This window comes from Harpegnathos saltator, unplaced genomic scaffold, assembly GCF_003227715.2.
Source record: "Harpegnathos saltator strain DR-91 unplaced genomic scaffold, Hsal_v8.6 scaffold100, whole genome shotgun sequence".
NCBI lineage: Eukaryota > Metazoa > Arthropoda > Insecta > Hymenoptera > Formicidae > Harpegnathos > Harpegnathos saltator.
In genome coordinates, this window is record NW_020229874.1 from 36,052 (window position 1) to 57,500 (window position 21,449).

General features: G+C 45.8%; 2 protein-coding genes across 15 annotated transcripts in view; both read left to right on the forward strand.

Moving 5' to 3' along the window:
* The first annotated feature begins 335 nt into the window (after positions 1–335).
* On the forward strand, positions 336–17,571 carry ckn (CRK like proto-oncogene, adaptor protein). Of its 7 annotated transcripts, XM_019841321.2 has the most exons (9): positions 2,565–2,924; positions 3,830–3,935; positions 8,156–8,620; positions 11,804–12,082; positions 12,741–13,064; positions 13,525–13,862; positions 14,038–14,457; positions 14,558–15,019; positions 15,188–17,571. In XM_019841321.2, exons 3-9 carry the CDS (start codon positions 8,296–8,298, stop codon positions 15,443–15,445), a joined length of 2,406 nt encoding a protein of 801 aa, XP_019696880.1. In that variant the 5' UTR covers positions 2,565–2,924; positions 3,830–3,935; positions 8,156–8,295; the 3' UTR covers positions 15,446–17,571. The 7 variants fall into 7 exon arrangements, with proteins under 7 accessions (XP_019696883.1, XP_019696880.1, XP_025153716.1 ...); XM_025297931.1 differs by lacking the exon at positions 3,830–3,935; XM_019841323.2 differs by lacking the exon at positions 8,156–8,620 and having other exon boundaries at positions 2,566–2,924.
* A 2,797-nt stretch (positions 17,572–20,368) lies between these two features.
* LOC105182959 (uncharacterized) overlaps positions 20,369–21,449 on the forward strand; it is a 5,896-nt gene continuing 4,815 nt past the window's right edge. For 7 of the 8 annotated variants that reach the window (XM_011140779.3, XM_011140787.3, XM_011140781.3 and 4 more), the window contains exon 1: positions 21,027–21,449. This exon is cut by the window's right edge. The gene's annotated coding sequence lies outside the window, so the exon portion shown is untranslated. Of the gene's footprint in view, positions 20,388–21,026 lie in introns of those variants that run through there. The other variant, XM_025297980.1, reaches the window with a different exon arrangement.

Here is a 21,449-nt window from a genome sequence, read left to right on the forward strand (position 1 = left end):
ATATAAGATGTAAGCATCTCGCCTCCGATGTTCTTTCTTTGTCGCTCGCGCTGTTGGCCCTGCTAGTACAGTATAGGGTCCCGTACAAAACAAGCCGCGAGTAATTTTCGTCACCGAACTGTTTTCGACTTCCTCAGTGTAAACCAAAGTAATCGCTTGTCAAGAAGATTTTTTCGTGTCGCACATCGACGTCCTCAGTCACGAGTCTTGTTATTGTTGCCGTCGTCGTCGTCACTACGATGGCAGTGTGAGAGGAGGCCGTTCTTAACAGACGAACAGGCAAACTTTGAACGAGCACGCAACGACATCGATAAGTCGATAATAACAAGAACAACGACGACGACGACGACGACGACGGCGGTGGAAAACAGAAAGTGCAAGAACAGGACGAGAAGCGCACAGGGATATCACCGAGAGTATGAGCGAACCTTCTTCGCCCTCATGCGAAACGCGTCATCGAACAAATGGTATCATCCACGAGGCGATATTCTACCAACAAGGGGTGAAATTCGCAGAGACTGGGTGAGTCGAAAGTCACAGTTGGAACTAGGAAAAAACCGCACCGCGCGTAGGGACAAAACGTAGATGCAACTTTGTAGGTAGGTAGGTAGGTAGGTAGGTAGGAAGGAAAGAGGAACGAGCATAAGAGAAGACCACTGAAGAGGGAGAGATCGAAAAGCTTACGGTCTGTCGCCATGGTAATTTTGCTCAGTCGCTTTGCCTCATCGCCGCTTTGCATCACGTGTACCTGTCTCGTTCTCTCCGTTCTCTCGTATATCTTCTCATTCTCTCAACTGCTTTCGCGAGATTGATTTCGTCGCATATTAATATTGTTTTCGATTGTGGCGGGTTTGAACCGAAGATTACTAACTTCTTTTTAGCACAAGCTTCTTTAAGCTTTGTGATTGGTTAAAATTAATAATCCGGGTCCAAGTTCGCTTGAATCGAAAACGTTACAAGTGTAACGTATACTCCCCGATATATTCACTGAAAACATCCTTTAAAGGAATTTTCGCGGAAAAGATCGCATCGCACCCAATCAAGGCTAATCGATTTTACTCGTACATATTCACGTTTTCGACCTTGATTTGATCCTTGAAATTCTTTTAGTACATGTCTTCCGGTCAGTTACCTCCAAGAGTAAACAATTTTTTCCGGAACTGATTGTTGCAAGTTGTGTGTTAACTATATGTATATGTAAGAAATGCGATAGCTATACATTTTGTGAGTATACATATATATATATATATATATATATAATGTATAAAGATCTCATTAATTAATGTAGTAGTAGTAGTAGTAGTAAAAACGCGCGTCGAGGCGTTCAACGTTGTACGCGGTGTCGTAGCGTACAATTTCTATTCCACACAGATTACCGTGCACCACGAAGCTCTTTCGGCCGATATGCGTAGCACTCGCACGGTAGCACGGTGCTTTCTTGACCTCGAGCGAGAGAAGCTACGTATCCAAAATATAAGCTATAGCCGACCGGAAGTAAAAGCTACAGTTAAAAAGAGTAGTGACGAAGAGATCGCTGACGTGCGTGATAAATCGTTGAATTATTTAATTGAATAACTATCACCTTTGGTGCAATGTTCCACTCTAAATAAATCAGGCGATAAGTATTTCGAGCCTTTCTTCAACATTTTCTGCGTACAATTCTTCTGATTAAAAATATCATAATTATAAGTGATATAAGGTGATTCTCTCTTTCTCTCTCTCTCTCTCCCTCTCACACACACACACACACAGTGTATTTTGGTGAAAAAACGGGAGATACCTTTGCTTATTTCGCGGATCTCCACGAGGGGTCTCTGTAGATCCTCAAGTGTCCGAGCCCTTACGCGGATAAAGTGTGTGCGAAGTACCCTGTCTGATAATAATCAAAATTGTCAAAAGTGGCATAAATCTGATTTACTACATCGGACACTACCGCGGTGGTGTCCGCGGTAGTAAAATTTTTACCGATGTGCTATTATATGTGGCATTCCCTTGTCGACATTTTTCAGTTACTTCCAAGTGGTGGCGCAGGCTCGTTGGAGTTTGCTGGCCTCTCTTCTCTTCTCGTCTCTCGACGCTTCCTCCTCTTAACACGCTCCACCATATACGATAGGCTTCGATAAGATTCACGTTTACTGAGAGCTCCCGCAATCTAGCGGCGGCTTGACGCATTAATCGGCATTGTGTCGGAGCCGAAGTTGGGGGAACCGCGCCGCGGCCGTGCCGGACAGAGGAGGGAGGAGGAGAAGAGTCGTTGCAGTGTCGCGTGCATTGCGCCGTGTGTTCGTCAATCGTATTGTTCTTCGTCCCTCTTAGCTCCTCTCGCACACCTTGTTCTCCAACTTGATTCCCCGCGTTCGTGTGATATACCCGTGACGTGGCAAAAGCAAGTTCGCTCTCTCGCGGAAGCGACGAACTTCTCTCAAGTCTCTCTCGTGCTCTCGTTGTGTCGGATCCGGCAGTGGTCTCTCTCTCTCTCTCTCTCTCTCTCTCTCTCTCTCTCTCTCTCTCTCTCTCTCTCTCTCTCTCTCTCTCTCTCTCTCTCTCTCTCTCTCTCTCTCTCTCTCTCTCTCTCTCTCTCTCTCAAGCGGCTCTGGGGACGCGCGCGAGTAAATCTTGGATCGGAGCGAGATCGGCGGCGCGCACCACCGTCGTCGTCCATTAACGTTACGCGCGTAATCGTGCAGCGTCGCGAGAAGCGGTATTTGCGCGAGCAATGGCGCGATCGTGTCGCGCCGTGGAGTCGACGACGTGTGCATCGCATAGATGATACATCGGTGGCGGAGTCCTGTGGTATGGTGGTATTTATCACGAGGTCGCGCGAGAGGATCTACCATCCGCGTTATCACGACGGTGCAACGAGTAGCTCGACGACGGATCTCGGACGCGAGCCGCGTCGTGAGCCGCCATGAGACGCATCAGCGGTAAGTCATCGTTCGCGCGATCGCCTTTCGACCTTCGACGGCGATCGCGCGTGTCCGCACGTCCGCGCGTCCGCGCGCGCTACTGTCCTCATCCCGCCCGCGTAAATTGCGCGTAAATAGCTTCTTCTCCGTAGCTTTCGACTTTCGCGCTTTCTCGCGTTTCGGTCAGGTCGACGCGATTACGTTCTGCCGCGCGGCTAGTAGCGCCGCGTTCGTTGTAACGCCGCCGCCGCGGTGTTGTACGCTCTGCACACGTTCCTTCCTTCCTTCGATCCTGTCTTTACAAAAGTGTGACTCTTTGTCGTCGCTTTATTGTGCATTAATCACGGGAGTCTGTATTTCGTTCGAGTTTTCCGACTTGCAGCCAATTTCTATGTAAATCGCAATCTGTTCTCGCAATCGTAAACCTCTGCAGCTATCAAGATTACACACGATCCTTGTGTATATATATCGGGATAGCTCGTGTATAATAAATACTACGCGCCGATTCTGTCCATTCTATCTGTTACAAGTCTTGTAGAGTTTGCTCGTTCCAATGGTGTCTCCTCTCGCGACTTTTGTACTTGCACCGAGGCGATGCCGAAGAGAAAGCCACACGTTACATTTGTCGCATGCAATTGAAGAGTAAATGACATCACATGTATATTCAATTTCTACCCGAGTGTTTATCGCTACACACATACACCTGTGTATTGAGAGAGAGAGAGAGAGAGAGAGAGAGAGAGAGACAGAGAGAACAAATTATTTGCATGTAAAATTCGCTAGAGAACAACTCACGAAAATTCGCGTCAATTTGCGGCCGATAAATTACCATGACCGATATATTTTGAGAGCTGCGATCACACAATGTTATCTAGTACTCTGAATATTAATATACATCGCAGTGTTTCGTTTCGTTTTCGCAGAAATGCCAGTTGTGTTGATGGTGTCGAGATGACGGTCTTCAATGTCGAATCACGAAAACGAGATTAAATTGCGACGACAACGATTCCCCATGTGCTTCAAGATAGAGTGAGAAAGAGAAGAGCAATATTTCTACCAAATATACGACACGAATAATATCAACTTCTTGAGAAGTAGCTATATGAGAATGAGAATGAGAATCGCGCGTTGCGGAGATTGTTTAATCCTCTCTCGCTCGGACGACAATAGGAAACTCGCGGTGGAGTCTCAAGCCAATCCAAGACAAGTCATGGCGAGCTGGGCAAAATTCTCCGCTCCGTCGTTCATTAGCAAAGTTCTTAAGATTCTCGTTGGCGTCGTAAATTAAAAGGAATCTACAACCCGTCCTAAACCGCGTTTTTTGTAAATGATGAATGATGTCATTTACCTATGTTTATCATTGAACGAAGGAAGATTGCGCCCCTAGATTGCGTCATAGGTCTTCTAGCTTCATCCCGAGATAAAACGAAAAATGCGGAAACGTAAGCATGTCCCATGCACGAAAATCACTCACATTGGACGGTTGTTATTAATCGCTATACATTTGTGCAAAAATTTTTAACTACAGTGAGCGATTGAAATCTATATTATATCTCGTATTTCTTTCATGTCGCGGTTCTTCTGGAATCCTCGTTCCGATCGAATTGCGGTCGTGGTGAAACTAATGCGAGCTTCGTTAACTTTGATTTCAACGCGATTCGAGGTGCGGTTGCGCGGTTAAAGCTTGGATTCACCCGCATCCTTATTATGCACTCTCCCCCCTTCTCTCTCTTTCTCTCTCTCTCTCTCTCTCTCTCTCTCTCTCTCTCTCTCTCTCTCTCTCTCTCTCTCTCTTATTCCATCACGTACAACCAAATCAGCAGTTTCGATGTACGCGAGTGCGCTTGGATCCTACCCAATGCCGAATTGGACGAAATCGCTGACGAACTCGGCAGGGTAGAGGTTAGATTGCGACTCACGTTCGTTAAAATACACAGCGAGAACTGCCCTTCTCTCAAGTACCGATCTCATCGAATTGGAATTATGCGGTTTTTCGCAGTTTTGCGAACTCTTAACGCCGAAAGAGAGAAAGGCTTTAGCTTTCGTTCAGGAATTTCTTTAACGCTCAATTGTTCCAACTTTTGGTGTTTTGAAGATGGATATATGAAGGACTGAATATTTTAATGTTTGTCTCGTAATAAAAGCGGATCGCACGATCGTGTCGGGTAGCAATATCCGCGATCTTACTCTCGCGATAGCAATGATACGCGCGCGCCGTTCTCGGGCGTTCGCAGGACACACATACTCGCTTTTCTAACCGTTATCCATAAACACTCGCTTTTCCCGACTTCGCATTCGAGGAATCGTGTTCGACGTATCGATTCGTTATAGTTTGGTGCTGGCTGCGAGAGTGGAGTCTGTAAGGTGGGAAGAAAGTTTAAAAAAGAAAAGAGACGAGAGGGAGAGAGAGAGAGAGAAGCAACTCGTAAAATCGCGCGGTAAGTGCCATCGATGGTACAGCTCTATTCAACGTCTATGTCGCCGCGCTTTTCGTAATTCTCCGCCGTTCGAAACGAAATGAATTTGAAGGATGAGGGGAACTCTCCTTTCCGTCGTTATTTTCGGCTGTCAAATATTTCAATATGTCTCGTCGCTTGCTTGTGAAATTTGTTTTCTTTCCTCGAGCCACTTTGCGGAAAAAGAACGAAACGACAGGCGTACACGAAAACGCAAAAGACTTGTTGAGAAAATGATTTCTTCGAATGGCAATATGTGCGCCGCGCTGCCTCTCGATTGTAATTAAATACTGAGAGAAATCAGTGCGTGATAATAGGCGGCCGTTGCTTCGTTTCCTCTCGACGTGCGACGATATTCTCGCTGACACACTTTGCCGATGACCGCGGGGGAAATTTTATCAACAATGCTCCTATTCGCAATTATTCGCCGCACCGCTTGATTATTGATCTGGCTGTCAGCGTTATCTCGTCGCGCGTACGCGCAAACGTGGAAACTGGGATAATGACTACGAGACTACGAGAGAACGAGAGAAAGAGAGAGAGAGAGAGAGGGGGGGCGGGGGGGATACATGTTTTACTTTTTGCAAAAAAGAAGTAACTCTTTCATTTGCTTTTAAATAAGATTCGATCGCACAGCGTACAAGCTACAAGCTCATTTAACGACAACATTTTCGTTCCTCGTATACGTGTATCGCGTTATTAGAGCAAATTTCTCATTTTCCGTTTCCTGTTTCTCTACTCTTTCTATGAATGATTCATGTCGTTTTTCCCGCGCTCTGTTCGAAGTACCGATACACGAAGAGTCATAAAGAATATAAATCAATAATAGAAAACGATCGATCGGTCATAATTGCAGGGCAAAGCGACTCGTTTCTGCTCGTCCTTGACGAGGATCCACTTCGGCGATCGTCCACCCCGATGCATTATGCAAATTGCTCGGGCCGGTCGCAAGTTGCCACGCATTATTTCTTTTTCTGTGTTTCTTTTCCTTTCTGTTTCTTTTTTTCTTCGTTTTGTTTAAATTTTCTTTTTTCGTTCGCGCGAGAACACCAAGAAGTCGTCCAGCGTCCTTAAAGTCACGTCCACATCGGCAATTTCTTTCCGTCGTATAAAGGCTGGAAGATGTTTCACTCTGGCTCTCGATCTATCTAATTCGATATCACTTTTGTGACGTTGATTGATTAAACGGAGCGAAATTGTTCACTCTTTTTCGACTGATAGATTGTTTCTCAAATTTTCGTTTTTACTGCACAAGCAGAATAGAGCGAGAGAGAGAGAGAACAATTTTTGTCCTTTTATAACAGTACAAGAGGGCAGACTAGAGTCGTCGTGCAAAACCCTGAGACGCTACTTCTCGCGAGAGAGAACGCACGCGCGCGCGCGCACGTTCTCTCTTCTCTTCTTTGTGTCTTTCAGAAAAGAGACGTACTTGAAAATGTCGATATGTCGACGTTGTATCAATTCGATCTCACGGCGTGCTACGCAGACACACCGACATTTCGTTCCGTCAACGTGTACCTCGCGTATATTTGTCGTTCGACCAAGTGTACGAGTGTCCGAGATTGTGTGCACGCTCTGACGCCTTGTACGTTCATGTATCTTTCGACTACGCTTAGTAGTTGGACACGTGCTAAATGACGATCGATCGATTTCATATCGCGAGAGATTGTCCGTCCTGATAAATATTTCCAATCTCTCCGAGTCGACAAAATTACATTGACGACGACGACGACGACGAGTCGCTGCTTCTTGTTGCAACGAACCATATGACAATGATTCTTCCAAGTTTCGAAAGTTTCGAAAGTTCATCGAGGATTATCAAGTTGGTAAAATTTAATCTGTGATTTTTTTTCCCTGTAATAACCCCGAGCGTTTCCCAGCAAGGTCACTCAACGCGCAAACAGGACATTCCCTCCGACCCGCGCGGGTAAGCAAAATCGCACGCGGCGCACTCGATGTGCGTTTCTTTCTCCTTTCTTCCCCTAGAAGGGGCTAGGGTCGCGACGGGCGCTTAAATCGTATCGGCAACCTTTGGAGCAAGAGGCACGCCGTGGCTGTTGTGAAACGCACTGCGACACAGCCGGTCGCTCGATCAATGAAACGTCGGTCGCCCTTTTTCCCCTCTTCCGCGACCGGTTGTTCTCTCTCTCTCTCTCTCTCTCTCCCTCTCCCTCTCCCTCTCTCTCTCTCTCTCTCCCCCAGTTTCCATACGTCCATACGTCCATACTTCGACGTCGAGTCGAGTCGAGTCGAGTCGATTCGATTCGATTCGATTCACATGCTGCGCTTTTCAAATGCTACCTACGCGCTAGGTAGCTTGGCACAGAGAATCAGGGGCGGCCCACGCCGGACTCCGGAACCCGTTCACCCACCTTCGACCTCGCCCCTTCGCATTTGCCCACCACCAACGTGGTTTCACCGGGCCGGCTGCGCTTGCGCTCGAGTCAGCACGTTTTCGATAGTTCTGTTTGCGCTGTACTGTGCTGTTACCTCCTGTGTCTTCCTCCTGCCGTCGCCGTTGCCGTCGCTGTCGCCGTCGTCGTCGTTGTCGTCGTCGTCGTCGTCGTCGTCGTCGTCGTCGTTGTCGTCGTCGTCGTCGTCGTCGTCGTCGTCGTCGTCGTCGTCGTCGTCGTCGTCATCGTCGTCGTCGTCGTCGTCGTCGTCGTCGGGTAGACTGTCGGCTGGCTTCTAGTTTATTCTAGAACGCGCGCGCGCGTCTACCGATCGTCCATCAAACGTGACGTTCTACGTCGTGATGCGATCGAGCCTTATTTCTCCGTGTTTGTCGCGTAGTCGTTGCTCAGGCTAACTGGATGAACGCGCCGTGCACTCTACATTTCTACACGTAGAGGTGTCGCGACGGAAGCGCGGAGGTTGATCGAGCTTAAGCTTGAGAAGAAGGGTCACGCTTTGGGCACGAGACGAAGTTGTAAATGGCGATCACCGCCGTAACCAACTGCCTGGGTCCCCCACCCTTGCCACCTGGCAAGCGATTTCTGCAAAAGTCATCGAAAAAGCTGTCGTCCACTTACACGAGTTTCCGCGATCCCGCCTTAGAAGCTTGGCTACCTCGCGGGATCCTCGAGAGCTCAACGGGGAGGAAAGTGCGTCTGGGCGAAGCAACCGCGGTCGCTACTAAGCAAGGTTTATTCAAAAGTTGCTCCGAAGGCAATCTATTCGCGCGTGAAACGCGCTACGTCACGTCTCTGGACAAGTGCATCAGGGCGATCTATGGGAGCTGGAAAAATCTCTTGCATCGTAAGTCGGCGAACGTCAAGCTTACAGGGAAGCAATAGCTATTGCTTGCTCGAAACCCGATGCGCGACTTTTTCTCCGCGACATAGAAGATATATATATATATATATATATATATACGCGCGCGCGCGTGTTACTTTAACGATAGATCTTTCGCTCTCGTCTCGTCTCGTCTAGCGTAGAATCGTCCTCTCTCTCTCTCTCTCTCTCTCTCTCTCTCTCTCTCTCTCTCTCATCATTCAGCTTGCGTGTATAATTTTGGGTACAATCACGTAGAGTCGACTCAACGTGACTCAAAGTATATTAGTCTATCAGCCTGTGATAGGCACGCCTCGTGGCGTGCATTTCTCTCTGTCTCTGATCTCATTCGGCACTTTGGTTGCGTAATGAATTTTACGCTTTCGTTGTTTCTGCCTGCAGTGTGGACTGCAATGGTAGCGCGAAGCGATCGCTCTCGGCTCGCTCGTACGATCGTACAAAACGGGTCTGCGAGCGGAGGGTACAACAAACAAGGACGTAGGAGTAGGAACATGGCCGTAGCGGTTGAGGGAAAGAGGTAGAGAACGAATCAAGTAACCGGGAATGAGAGAGGGAAAGACCAAGATGGAGCGAGCCAGTCTCTCCGGCCGCGTCGTTACGTCGGCGTCTCTCGGGCTTTGGACCGACTCGCGCTGCCGAGCGACTGCTTACTGCATAAGGCGCATTTTCTCTCGCGACCATCGTACACGTACACACAGATGGTGTCAATGTTATTTGGCCGCGTGGAAATAAGCTTGATGAAAGCAAGGAAAATGATTGAGTGGACCTCCCTCCCTCTCTCTCTCTCTCTCTCCCTCTCTCTCTCTCTCTCTCTCTCTCTCTCTCTCTCTCTCTCTCTCTCTCTCTCTCTCTCTGTTGTGTATGTCGCAACAGATTTCGCGTGTACAGTCTAGATAAATTTCGCATTCGCGGAGGCGCCGCGAATTCTTCTTTCTACGTATGCCCGAGTCGAGTCTCCAAACTTGATCGGCCGGAGTATGGAAAATTGATGAAATCTACACTCTCATACAATCGTGTCGTGTTCAGATATCGCGTGCGAGCCAAAGTTGTTGACCGAACTACCGACTACACCAGAGTTAATCCCGTCGCGCCGTCTCTGTCGTCGACCACCTCTGTGGTGTCGTGGTAGCCTCGTTGCAACTTGCAACGAGCCGTAGTACGCGTACGCGCACCATCGCGTAAGCGAGTTTTGTAAAGTTGCATTAAAATCAGTTCCCTCGATGAATCGTCGCGATGAACGCGTTCGCGCTTGAGAAATTTCGCTTCAAACATTCGACGCATAATCTAACGTACTTTATCGCCCTTATCGTTTCATTCCAATCGCGAATGCACGTTGATGATGTACGTGTACGTGTGTGTACACCTTCTGCTTTGGCACTTTTTGACGTTTCGAATGTTACACGTTTCGATGTTGCAGGAGGTATCCGTAGGTCGTAGGTCGTAATATCGAAACACGCGATGCGCGCGCGTCAGGATAACGACGAGAGCTTGCTTGCGTTTTAGCTCGCGCTTGCGAGCTGAACGTAACGAGCAAACGTTGTGCTGCTTTCATTAGAAATACTTCCTGAGAACGTCCATCCATACAAATGGGGGGGAGGGAGGGAGGGAGGGAGGAAGAGAGATTCGCTTGTCGAATAAACGAATAAACGAAACCTGCGATCGAGAAGCGAAAGATGAATCTACAACACCTTTGCTGACGCTTGACCGCTTGACGCGTCAGTGGTGTGCGTTTCTTGACATCGGTATGTGTATCGGACACGACACATACCGTGCGTGTGACGCGCGGAAACGCCCACACTGTAATTCTTCGATAGATCCGCGCGTATCAGAGCCTATTCCTCTGCCGCGTATACCTCTACGCGATACGCGATACGCGATACGCGCGCGTCAGGCATGTGCCGCCAGACCGCTCGATTATCGGTTGCGCGAACACTGTCAAACATCATCGTTGTTCTCGCGTAGAATTTGTCGATTCGCGCGCGTGTTTCACTCTACTCGCTCGCTCGCGAGTCCACTTAATGATACACGTACGATTTAGACGATTTAGAGATCAACTACTACTACAGGACTACGGGACTACGGGAAGATTAAGAGAAATTAAGGGAAGATTGTCTTTCCCGCTTGTGTTCCCGTTCGTGTGTCCCGTTTGTGAATCGCGCTTTCGATTGTCGACAACGGCTCGACCAACACGCAGCTTTGTGCACAGTGAGCGCATTGTGCATCGCGCTGCTGTACTCGCGACGACCTTCGCACGAGAAGAAGCCATCTCTCTAGAAATTGGTGAAGAAATTGGCGCGCTCGTTCACGTATCGCGATTCGTAAATTTGATTTGAACTTTAATATCATGTGGCATCATGCGGCAAATTGTTAAACTAAACTCGGTTCGAGAAACGGTACTCGAGTTACGCCGATGTTTTTCCTTTTCTTCGCGCACTATACGCCTTCGACGTCCGTTTGCGACGACTCGCACGCAAAACAAATAGTTGGACGAAAGACACGCCCGCAATGTCTTTCTTGTCTTTGAGAATTTCTCCTCAAGAAACAAGTGCTATGGGTAGAGAGAGAGAAAGACAGAGATAGAGATAGAGACAGAGACAGAGAGAGAGAGAGGGAGAGAGAGAGAGAGAGAGAGAGAGAGAGAGAGAGAGAGAGAGAGAGAGAGAGAGAGAGAGAGAGAGAGAGAGAGAGAGAGAGAGAGAGAGAGACAAGTCAGAACTTTGCAAGAACGTGTCTTTTACGGGTGTTTACGCGACAAATTGACACGTCCTGTCGTTCTTCCCGTCTTGCTTTGCTTCTTCTATACCGTTTTTTTTTGTGTATACACATTTATTTATTTATTTATTTATTTATATTGACATCCATATATGAATTTTCACCAGCCCCAACTACGATCGTGCAATGAGAAAGAGATGTAAGAGCGACGTTAATCACATCGCCGTACCACGATCCTCCGGGATCCTTGGTGCCGCTTGGTGACTCGCGTACTCTGTCCGTCTGTAATTTTACCACGCGCAGCTTCCCTCATTCATCTAAAATCTAAAATATAATATAAAACTCGTCAGTCCGAAAGTCATTCGCGTGCATTCGCTTGATTCGCGATATCGTAATAATTTCATGAGAGCCTCCTTTTTGGTTGGCATGTTACAGTTGGCGGTATGAGCCGGCCGTCCAAAGCCGTGACCCAAGCGAAGAAAGTAGCACCACCGGCTGTACCAGACGTGTTTCGACACTCTGGTTCCTCTTTTGGCTCGGCTGGATATGCTAGCAGCGAGGATAGCTGCTTCCTCTCCGGAAGCGGCCCTGGAGGTACGACGGACGATGGTTCCTACGGGATGCCATCTGGAAAAAGTCCGGGACCTATTTTTACCCATCCTGGCTTCGCCTTCCCGCCGGTCGTCGGCAAATACGCCCACGCCGAAGACCAAGGTGCGAGTTATCTTGCGATATTAATAGATTACTTCCTTATCACTAGTTAGGGCAGCCTAACCGTCGGGCAGCTTTCGAATGCAGCACAGCCGTGTTCTCTACTGTTCTCTACTACACTATACTTTTACTACTCATATTTAGCGCATGTCAGTCGTTGTACGATACGGAACGATACGGAGAAGATAGATTTCTACAACTTGTCTTGTCATACCAACAGATGTCACATCTTTCAGACGAGTCCGCGCGTCCTACGCTTCCAAAACACTCGCTAATGTGATCAGCGAACATTTTTATGCGCGCAAGTGCCACATAGTATCTTCTAGGTCGTGTCAGCTGCTCGTCGTAGCTGATTATATCTTTATTGTCCCTGTCGTTGCAGTCATTGACCCCTTTCTCTTCGATCCTCTCCGTCCATAAATTGAGGACTGATAGAGAAAGGAATGTTTTCACTCTGGAGTATGTTGTCGCGTGGCGTGGCGTGGCGATTCGACGAACAATCGGTCGAAAAATACCACTACGTGATCGAATGGAGATTTTAGAGATCCTTCATCATCTCCTTATTATATTTGATGAGTTTCCGATCGATGATAATTCCCGTCCGGGGAAGGAGGGGACAACAATTTGTTCAACTTACCGATAATAAATATATATCTGGTAGGTATCGACATGACCCAGAGTCCCGGAAGAGATAGTCCAGGTAGCTCGGGTTCGGGTTCCGGTTCTAGACATTCTACGGCGTCATTGGATTCCGGAAGGGCGTCCGGATATCATCTGGGACCCAGAGGACCCGGTGCTCTCGCCTCCTCTCCAAGGTGCTCCATTAGCTCTCTCGGAAGTCATCCCGACCGACCGGCGGATCTCGATGTTGTTCACGCTTGGTTAACCGAACTTCAATTCGAGGAGTACTTTCCCTTGTTCGCTTCCGCAGGTTACGATCTTGCCACTATAACGCGCATGACACCGGAGGATCTTACAGCTATAGGTGAGTCGAGTTCAGCAGCGATGAATCATATTGAAATGTGTATCGTTCGCGCAATAGTATCGTCGGGGATACACGTATGGACAGATACAGTAGCTTCTCTCTCTCTCTCTCTCTCTCTCTCTCTCTCTCTCTCTCTCTCTCTCTCTCTCTCTCTCTCTCTCTCTCTCTCTCTCTCTCTCTCTCTCTCTCACTCTCTCTCTCTCTCTCTCTCTCTCCTCTCACTCTCTCTCTCTCTCTCTCTCTCTCTCTCTCTCTCTCTCTCTCTCTCTCTCTTCAAATGTCAAAGTCCTCAGCAACGTATTGGGCCGTTTCTCTCGTTTGCATTTCTATATAATATACGCGCCAAGCTTTATGATATATTATTATTTACACGTATATATATCTCAATAGCGTGATAAAACGGGTCAAATATAGGTGACGAGAATGAATTTGTCACTTAATTGCTTGTCATGTTGCGCAGGTATTACGAAACCCAATCACAGAAAGCGATTGAAAGTGGAGATAGACAATTTGAATATAGGAGATGGACTGCCGGAACACATACCCGGCTCACTGGAAGAATGGCTGAGGCTTCTCAGGCTCGAAGAATATCTCGGTGCTCTTCATCAACAGGGTATGCGATCCGTCGAAGACGTGACGACTATCACTTGGGAAGATCTCGAAGACATCGGTATCGTACGTCTAGGACATCAAAAGAAATTATTATTGGCGATTAAGAGAGTTAAGGACATTCGCGCTGGCAAGCGTATACAGCCGCTTGATCTAGCACGCCTGCCGCCACATCCTGGTCACACGCAGGTAAATGACATTTTTTATCGACCGATGAAAAGTAAGCTTTATCGCGACCGCGTGTGTAGAAAGAAAAGAAAACCATTGCTCTCGTCTCAAGTATACCAATAGACCAGACCACCCTGCGCGGCTTCATGTGCTCGCGCGATTCTACCCTGGTAAATAAAACGATGAACTTTCTCAGGACGTTGTTATTCAACGTGGCGGGCCCGATTTACCATCGCCCGACGAGGATTGCTCCTCGCCCGTACTCCGATCTTTTCAAAGAGGCGGAAGCGACAGCGCTTCCGGCGCCGCTTGGAGAAGTATGTACGCCGCGCTTCCAGTCGATTACAATACGGTCGGCCGTACTGGCTCCCGGGGAAAATCGTTGGAGAGCTTGGAGGATGCCCCTCTCGGTTATCCTCCGTCACCGGCGCCTCCCTCGCATCCTCAACTTCTCGATTGGCGTCCACGTAGTTTCGAGGACGGCGACCTTACGCCTACGAACGATGCTTCCGCGGTGGATGCAGGTGGTGGCGGCGGTGGCGGTGGCGGCGGCGGCGGCGGCGGCACTCTACCACGACCGAGACATTGTCTTGTTCGTCCGCGGCCTGTAGCCAAGGTACACTTCATCATTTTCGACGACGAATGATGACGTCGCGCCGTCAGCGCGCAAACACGCAAACACGTGCCTCTACGTGTGTGTACGTCTATGGTTTCAGGTCACCGCGACACCGGGTCAATTCAAATCCTTGCCGAGAGACTTCGACAACAAGTATCAATTAACTTACGGGCTTGAGAGTAGTCCGCACCTTCCAAAGCGATGTCCTCCATCGCCACCAAGGCGACAGAGTTCCAGAGACGCGACCGGCTCTTCCGTGGTGGGTGTAGCTGGCTCCGCAGTCGGTGACGTCGTGATAGACTGCAGCGGGCCAGTGCCGACTGCTACGTGCGACGATCATCACATTCACCAGCATCATCATCAGCATCACCATTTGCTTCGTCATCCGCCGCCGCCACCGCCGGCACCCACACCGGCACCTTCCACACCACCGCAACTCAATCGGCCGCCTTCCTCCATATCACGCTCCTGGGGCAGCGTCAGTGTCAACGTTAACGAGGAGCACGAGCTAATCGCTTCTCTCGCTTTACAGCATCGTAACGGATCGGACGCCAGTTTCAAGGTACGTTTGTTTCTCGCGAAAATGCGAAATTTCATCGGAATGCACAAAACGCCTTGTGCTGCGAGAACTTTACGCAATTCGATTCTTTATCACGAATTTAGCCCGTAGATTCATATCGATGTTCATTTCGTGTTTTCATCACTTTATCCCATGTTTTGATGTTCGTAGTCAAGTTCCAGTACCGAATCGGACTCGTTGCCCTTCGCTAATGAGAATGCTGGCACGATAAAACAAAGGGCTGGTCGAGCGCAAGAATACGTGCCAGCCGGACCGAATAGCGCTATCAGCGGCCACGTAGTCAATCATCATTCCAGTGGGAGTGAACCCGCGGACGTTTTAAACGATATCGGAAATATGCTTGCCAACCTCACGGACGAATTGGATGCCATGCTCGAAGAGGAGAAACGTCAAGGCCTGAACTCATAATCGTCACTGCCTTCGTTTGCACTTTTTTAATTGACTAAAGTTGCCATAAAGAACGCAAACCATGTCCAGTGACTTTTGTCTCTGACACATGGGACAAAGACTCGATTAGTGCGACGTACATGATAGTCGTGTACGCAGTGTAGAAGCGTTCCAAACGGAATCCTAAATAATCGGGCACGAGTTGCGTAAGAGCCCGATAAATGTCTAATCCTAGCGATCCTAGGAACTTTCAAAGCTGTGTGTGTGTGTGTGTGTGTGTGTGTGTGTGTGTGTGTGTGTGTGTGTGTGTGTGTGTGTGTGTGTGTGTGTGTGTGTGTGTGTGTGTCCATCTTGAAAGTTCCTAGGACACGCACACTCCACGCACCGCACACTCGTTACGTTTCTTCCTGAAGAAAAAAGACTTGACGAATAACGTGTTGAATAACATCGCTCTAATGGATGGTAATATTCTGTTTCGTATTGTACAGATTACAGTTCGTACATAGAACGTATTCTCGCGCCTTTTATACTTTGGTCCGATCGCTCTCCTCTCTTTATCCAAAATAGAAAGCGAAAGCTTTGCTCTTGGAAAATGGAAACGCAGAATATCAAGCGTGTAAGATTTTCCGTAAGACTTCCAGACAGATACAGTTGCAGCGCTCTTACAACGGCACTGCGCAACGCTCGAACGTTTTCTACTTCTTTCAAAGTAGTCGTAGTATTGATATCCTCTTCTCTATCCTTTTTTCCTTTTCGCTTTTTCCCTTCTTTCTTTTTTTCCTTTTGTAAGACGGATATGATCACTAACGAATGACGACAAAACTTACTATTATCTATTTTGCGCATGATAAGTTTTACAATCTATATATGAAATATTGACGTGGCAAGGGGAGGGGGGGGGGGAATCAATTTCTTTATAAGTAAGAGTTGCTTGTAAATTGTAAATGTATAATCTATATGATTTATGTACCGTCTACGAAACATACTGTAAACTATTCGGAAAGAAGCAGACGTATCTTTTTTTCGTAAAAAGTGGTTTACATTTGTAAGATATGAAATATCTCTCTCTCTCTCTCTCTCTCTCTCTCTCTCTCTCTCTCTCTCTCTCTCTTTCTGTAACACAAGTTCCTTTTCTTCTCTTTAAAATTTTCGTTTCTGTCGACGTACTTACGTCAATCTACATTCCACTTACACGCTATTTTTCATTTCCGTCCTTCGTTAAATCGATAGTACGATAAAGATCGGAATTTTTTATTCACGATTATGTCACTCTTTGTTACATATATGGATAATTGTATCTTATCGTCCAAATGAAACAGCTCCGAACAGTTCCATTAGAAAAATTAGAGATATTTGTAGAGATGTTAGATGATTACAATGATGGAAAATAATTAAGATCTCCTTGCCTATATCGTGATACGTGTGATGCTTTTACGGAAGATATCACAAGATGAACAATGCCTTCCCTTCTAACGAGAGTTCTGTAAGAAACGCTATCAATCGCCGCGCAGATAAAATTTCAATGCAATACGATTTAGTACAGAAGCACACGAATAATATGTATGCCAATTAACATTTTGTATTATTATCCGTACTAATGGATATAGAGACATACATAATTCACTATTATTATATGATATACATCCAGATGCGTGATTCATTTGGAGAGTATTCATATGTATTAAATCAAAGTAATGATAGTTATAGGGTGGGGGAGGGGAGAAGAAAAAGGGGACGGAGCATAGGGAAGAAGATGAGTAACCGAGTCTTCATTGAGAATGGTGTTTCACTGGTACGTTGCAAGCTTTGAATGTAGTGTTTTGCAAGAGACTTTTATAAGAGGTACTTTATATATAGCACAGAAAACATTTTTTATCCATCCTCGCAGAATCACGTTGCCAGAGAAACTTTTCAACAAGGATTCAGGAAATAATATCGCACAAATCTCGTCTGACACTTTTAATACTCCATGATAGCTGGCGAAGATATGCATATGCATGCAATATACATCTAAAGATATTTATATTAATTTGTTATATATAATTAATATTTCATTCACAAGTTACTTCCACCTTCACGTTAAAAGATCACTGTACGTACCAGTTTGAACAAAACGCAAAATGCATATTTTATGGTGAAATATATAATTATTGTATCACTATCCCCTCCCCCTCCTCTCTCTCTCTCTCTCTCTCTCTCTCTCTGTGTGTGTGTGTGTGTGTGTGTGTGTGTGTGTGTATGTATATGCGTGCGTACGTGCACGCTCCATAAATACCAGATGCAAACACCCATGCTAGAATATATAAAGAAAATTTTTAAGTACATCTAAACTTAATCTACTTGAAATTAATAGATTCAAAGCAAAAGCTGCTCAGTGCAGATCGCACATTTGTTTTGTTAATCATAAGCGTCATAATTATATATATAATAGATACACACATATACACATATGTATATTTGTATGTATGTACGAGTGAATGTGTGTATACACGCATACATACATATGCACACACACACACAGCACATGCATCGTTATTTGCGGTAAATTTGCGGTAGGAGATAATATTTCGCGATACCATATTTTGAATTCCCTTACCTCACTATACAAAAACTGTCCTTCTCCTTTATATATATATATATATATATACATACATACATACATATATATATATATATGTATATGTATACATGTATATTAAGAGAACGAATGAAAAGAACTTTGAAATTCGATTCGTAACTGATCTATTTTTCTGTCTCTTTCACATTCTACGTGAACAAAACTAAATAATAAAGCATACATCGTCGCAAGACGTTCAAGTTATAAGCAGCGCGTTTCTCGACGATAATGTACACAATGATTTCGCGTACGAACAAATGTAATTTTTATTATTGAGTAATCAGTTTGTTTAGACGTTAATACATGATGATACATTGATGGCGCTCGATAGAAATGAATGATATCGAATGGTTTATTAAGTTGTTTCAAGCATCAGCTGGCATAAAATTCGGCATAAGTCGATCTTGATTCGTAGAAAGGCGACACAGCTTAATCGATTTCCTCATCAAATGTATTACTTCCACATGATGTATACATGATGATATATATATATATGTATGTATGTATATATTTATTATGTATATATTATGATGGTATATATATATATATATATATATATATATATATATATATATATATATATATAATGAAAGCAATCACACATTTTGGTCATTGTATAAAATCGGTGATGATTTTATAGAGATATATCGATTAATCACTTTCGTCCCATTCGTAACATAGGATATTACATACATACGTACATACAACAATTATAGATGTATCAATTAGCTATAGATTTTGTACAAAACAGATGCGTCGCTACGTCTCGCTCTCACAGCGAGCCCAGTGCCCGCCTAAACTGCATTGTACAACCCTCTAACCCTTCCCATGTTGGTTTAAACGCACGTTAAATATATTATTTGGTTTATCGGTTAAGAAGAAGGTGATTGATTTTTAAATAAAGCCAACGGATATACGGACATTATATTAGCCGTTTCTCGATTCACTCGACCTCGATGCAAGTACTATTTACTACACTCAGTTATGTATGTTGCATTTATACGTACACATATATACTCGAAATAGGCGGAGAAAATTTGTTCATTACTTGTTCGACAGCGATCATTGCTGTTTTGTAGAAAAAATTAAATATTACACAAACACGAGACGAATAGGAGACTAATAATAATAACACAAAAGAAAAGAATTACTTGGAGACTTTTAGTTTGTCTGTAAATTCAAAGGTTCCTTGTTGCGGTAATTATAAACACAGTTGTATTTTACACCCCATGTTTCAACAATTTAAGGGTATAAAGTTTCTACGAATATCATTTAGAACAGGCCTCGCGCTCACGCGCACGCGCACAATGGTCGTCCCGTTTCTCTCCACGCCACCGATCCACACCATAGACATAGAGTAGGATATAGGGACAGAGCATAGAGTTGCGGGGCGATAACCATTGCGGGACGGTGCGACGAGGTAAACTGTGCCTAAATCTAATTGGTGGTTGTACCGTGTGTAAGATTTGATACATACATAGATGTGTATGTATTAAGTTGTGTGGTAATGAAATTATGAAAAAGAAGACACATGCATAATCTGCAAAATACTGTCAGTGTAAATGGTTGTTATCATTTTGTTACATTTACTATTTGCCAATGACAGGTCAAGTCGTTGCATTACACGCTCTGAATATGCGCACTATTGTAGCCAATGAAACTTAAGTCAACGGCACACGGTGCTTGTTCTTGTGTTGGATTGCTTGCTGGATGAAAATACTGCATTCTGATTGGTGCATTTCCATCCATCTTCGGAAATGCACCAATCAGAACGCAGTATTTTCATCCAGCAAGCAATCCAGCACGAAAACAAGCACCGTGTGCCGCTGGCTTTAGGTACAGTCGCCCCCCGCATTTCAGCACAACACCCCTCGTCTATCTTACGGGCTTATGCTCTGTCTCTATATTCCTATGTCTATGATCCACACACGTTTGATCGACGTGCCATTGCGTCGGTACGGTCGTTGCTGGAATCGTTGCTACACATTTAACTTGGCGACGTAGTCAGAGTCAACCCACAGACACTTCTATCTATATAATACACTAGACTGCTAACTGCGTCCCTTTAAAGGCCATCACACGTAGAAAAATTTTAACCGTAACCGTAAGGTTGTAAGAAAACTGACCAATCACAGTCGATTATTATAATGTCACAAGAGAAAGGATCGACTGTGATTGGTCAGTTTTCTTACAACCTTACGGTTACGGTTAAAATTTTTCTACGTGTGATGGTCTTTACTGTTGCCAAAAAGTATGTACGACTTGCGCAGAATACGGACTAAGGGATGCGCAGTAAACAGTTTTATATACTTGTGTAGGCGCGCTACCGTTTCGGCATATTTTTCTGTAAGTATTAATTTACAATTTATTTACAATTTATACGAAAATTTAATAATAAAATTTTATAATTTCATATACCACATGCATATTTCTCATGATCACGCACACACACGAGTATTTTATTACTCACCGTAATTTTACCAATATTATTTTTCGCGATACGTATTTTTCTCTTAATTATAACCGATATCAAAAACTTGTATGACATTTGGGCTTATTGCAACGGCAATTACATATACGTGTGTCACTTCGAAAGGTTAGAATCGCGTCCATATTTTGCGCATCTGCTCCGCGCATTACATGTACATGGGCAACACTTATACATAAGAAGAACAATAGAAGTTAGCAGTCTAGTATATTATATAGAAGTCTACTGTGGAGTCAACTCAGGAGCTGCTGCTACTTCGACGCGAATTGAGGCACAAGAGTCCCTCTTCTCGTCCCAAACGCTCTCCAACGCTTGCGCGATGCACGCGACGGACAATGCGTTGCGACGTGATTGCGAATCGATCGGGTCACGCGGAAGAGAGAGAGAGAGAGAGAGAGAGAGAGAGAGAGAGAGAGAGAGAGAGAGGGAGAGAGAGAGGGAGAGAGAGAGAGAGGGGGAGAGAGAGAGAGAGAGAGAGAATCGAGCTGACGTGATCTTCCTTCACGTTCACACGGGCAGTCTTAGACAGTCGTGGACGGCGTGTGGTGCGCCGTTGCGTCCGCTCTCGCGTTACCGTGTTACGCGCGAGAAAGGCATTTCCTGCAGGCGATTCTTTCTCTCGAATGGATACAGCGGCGGAGCGCTTTAGCTGGGAAATCTACCGCGACCCCGATCCCCGATCTCCGATCAGGTTGAAGGTTCCCTCGCCCGATTTACCGTTCGTTGTCGCAAGAAGGAGCGAGTTGTCGAGAGCACGGCAGTTCGCCTACGTGAAAATGTCGATCGCGCCATCCGTCTGATGTGACTGCGAATCGGGGTTCGCTCGCTCGTTTCTCGAAGCGTACGCGTTAGTGTAGTATGGTGTCTCGCGGTCAACGACATACGTTCCTGCCCTTCGATGCAGTCTCTGCGAGTTTCGC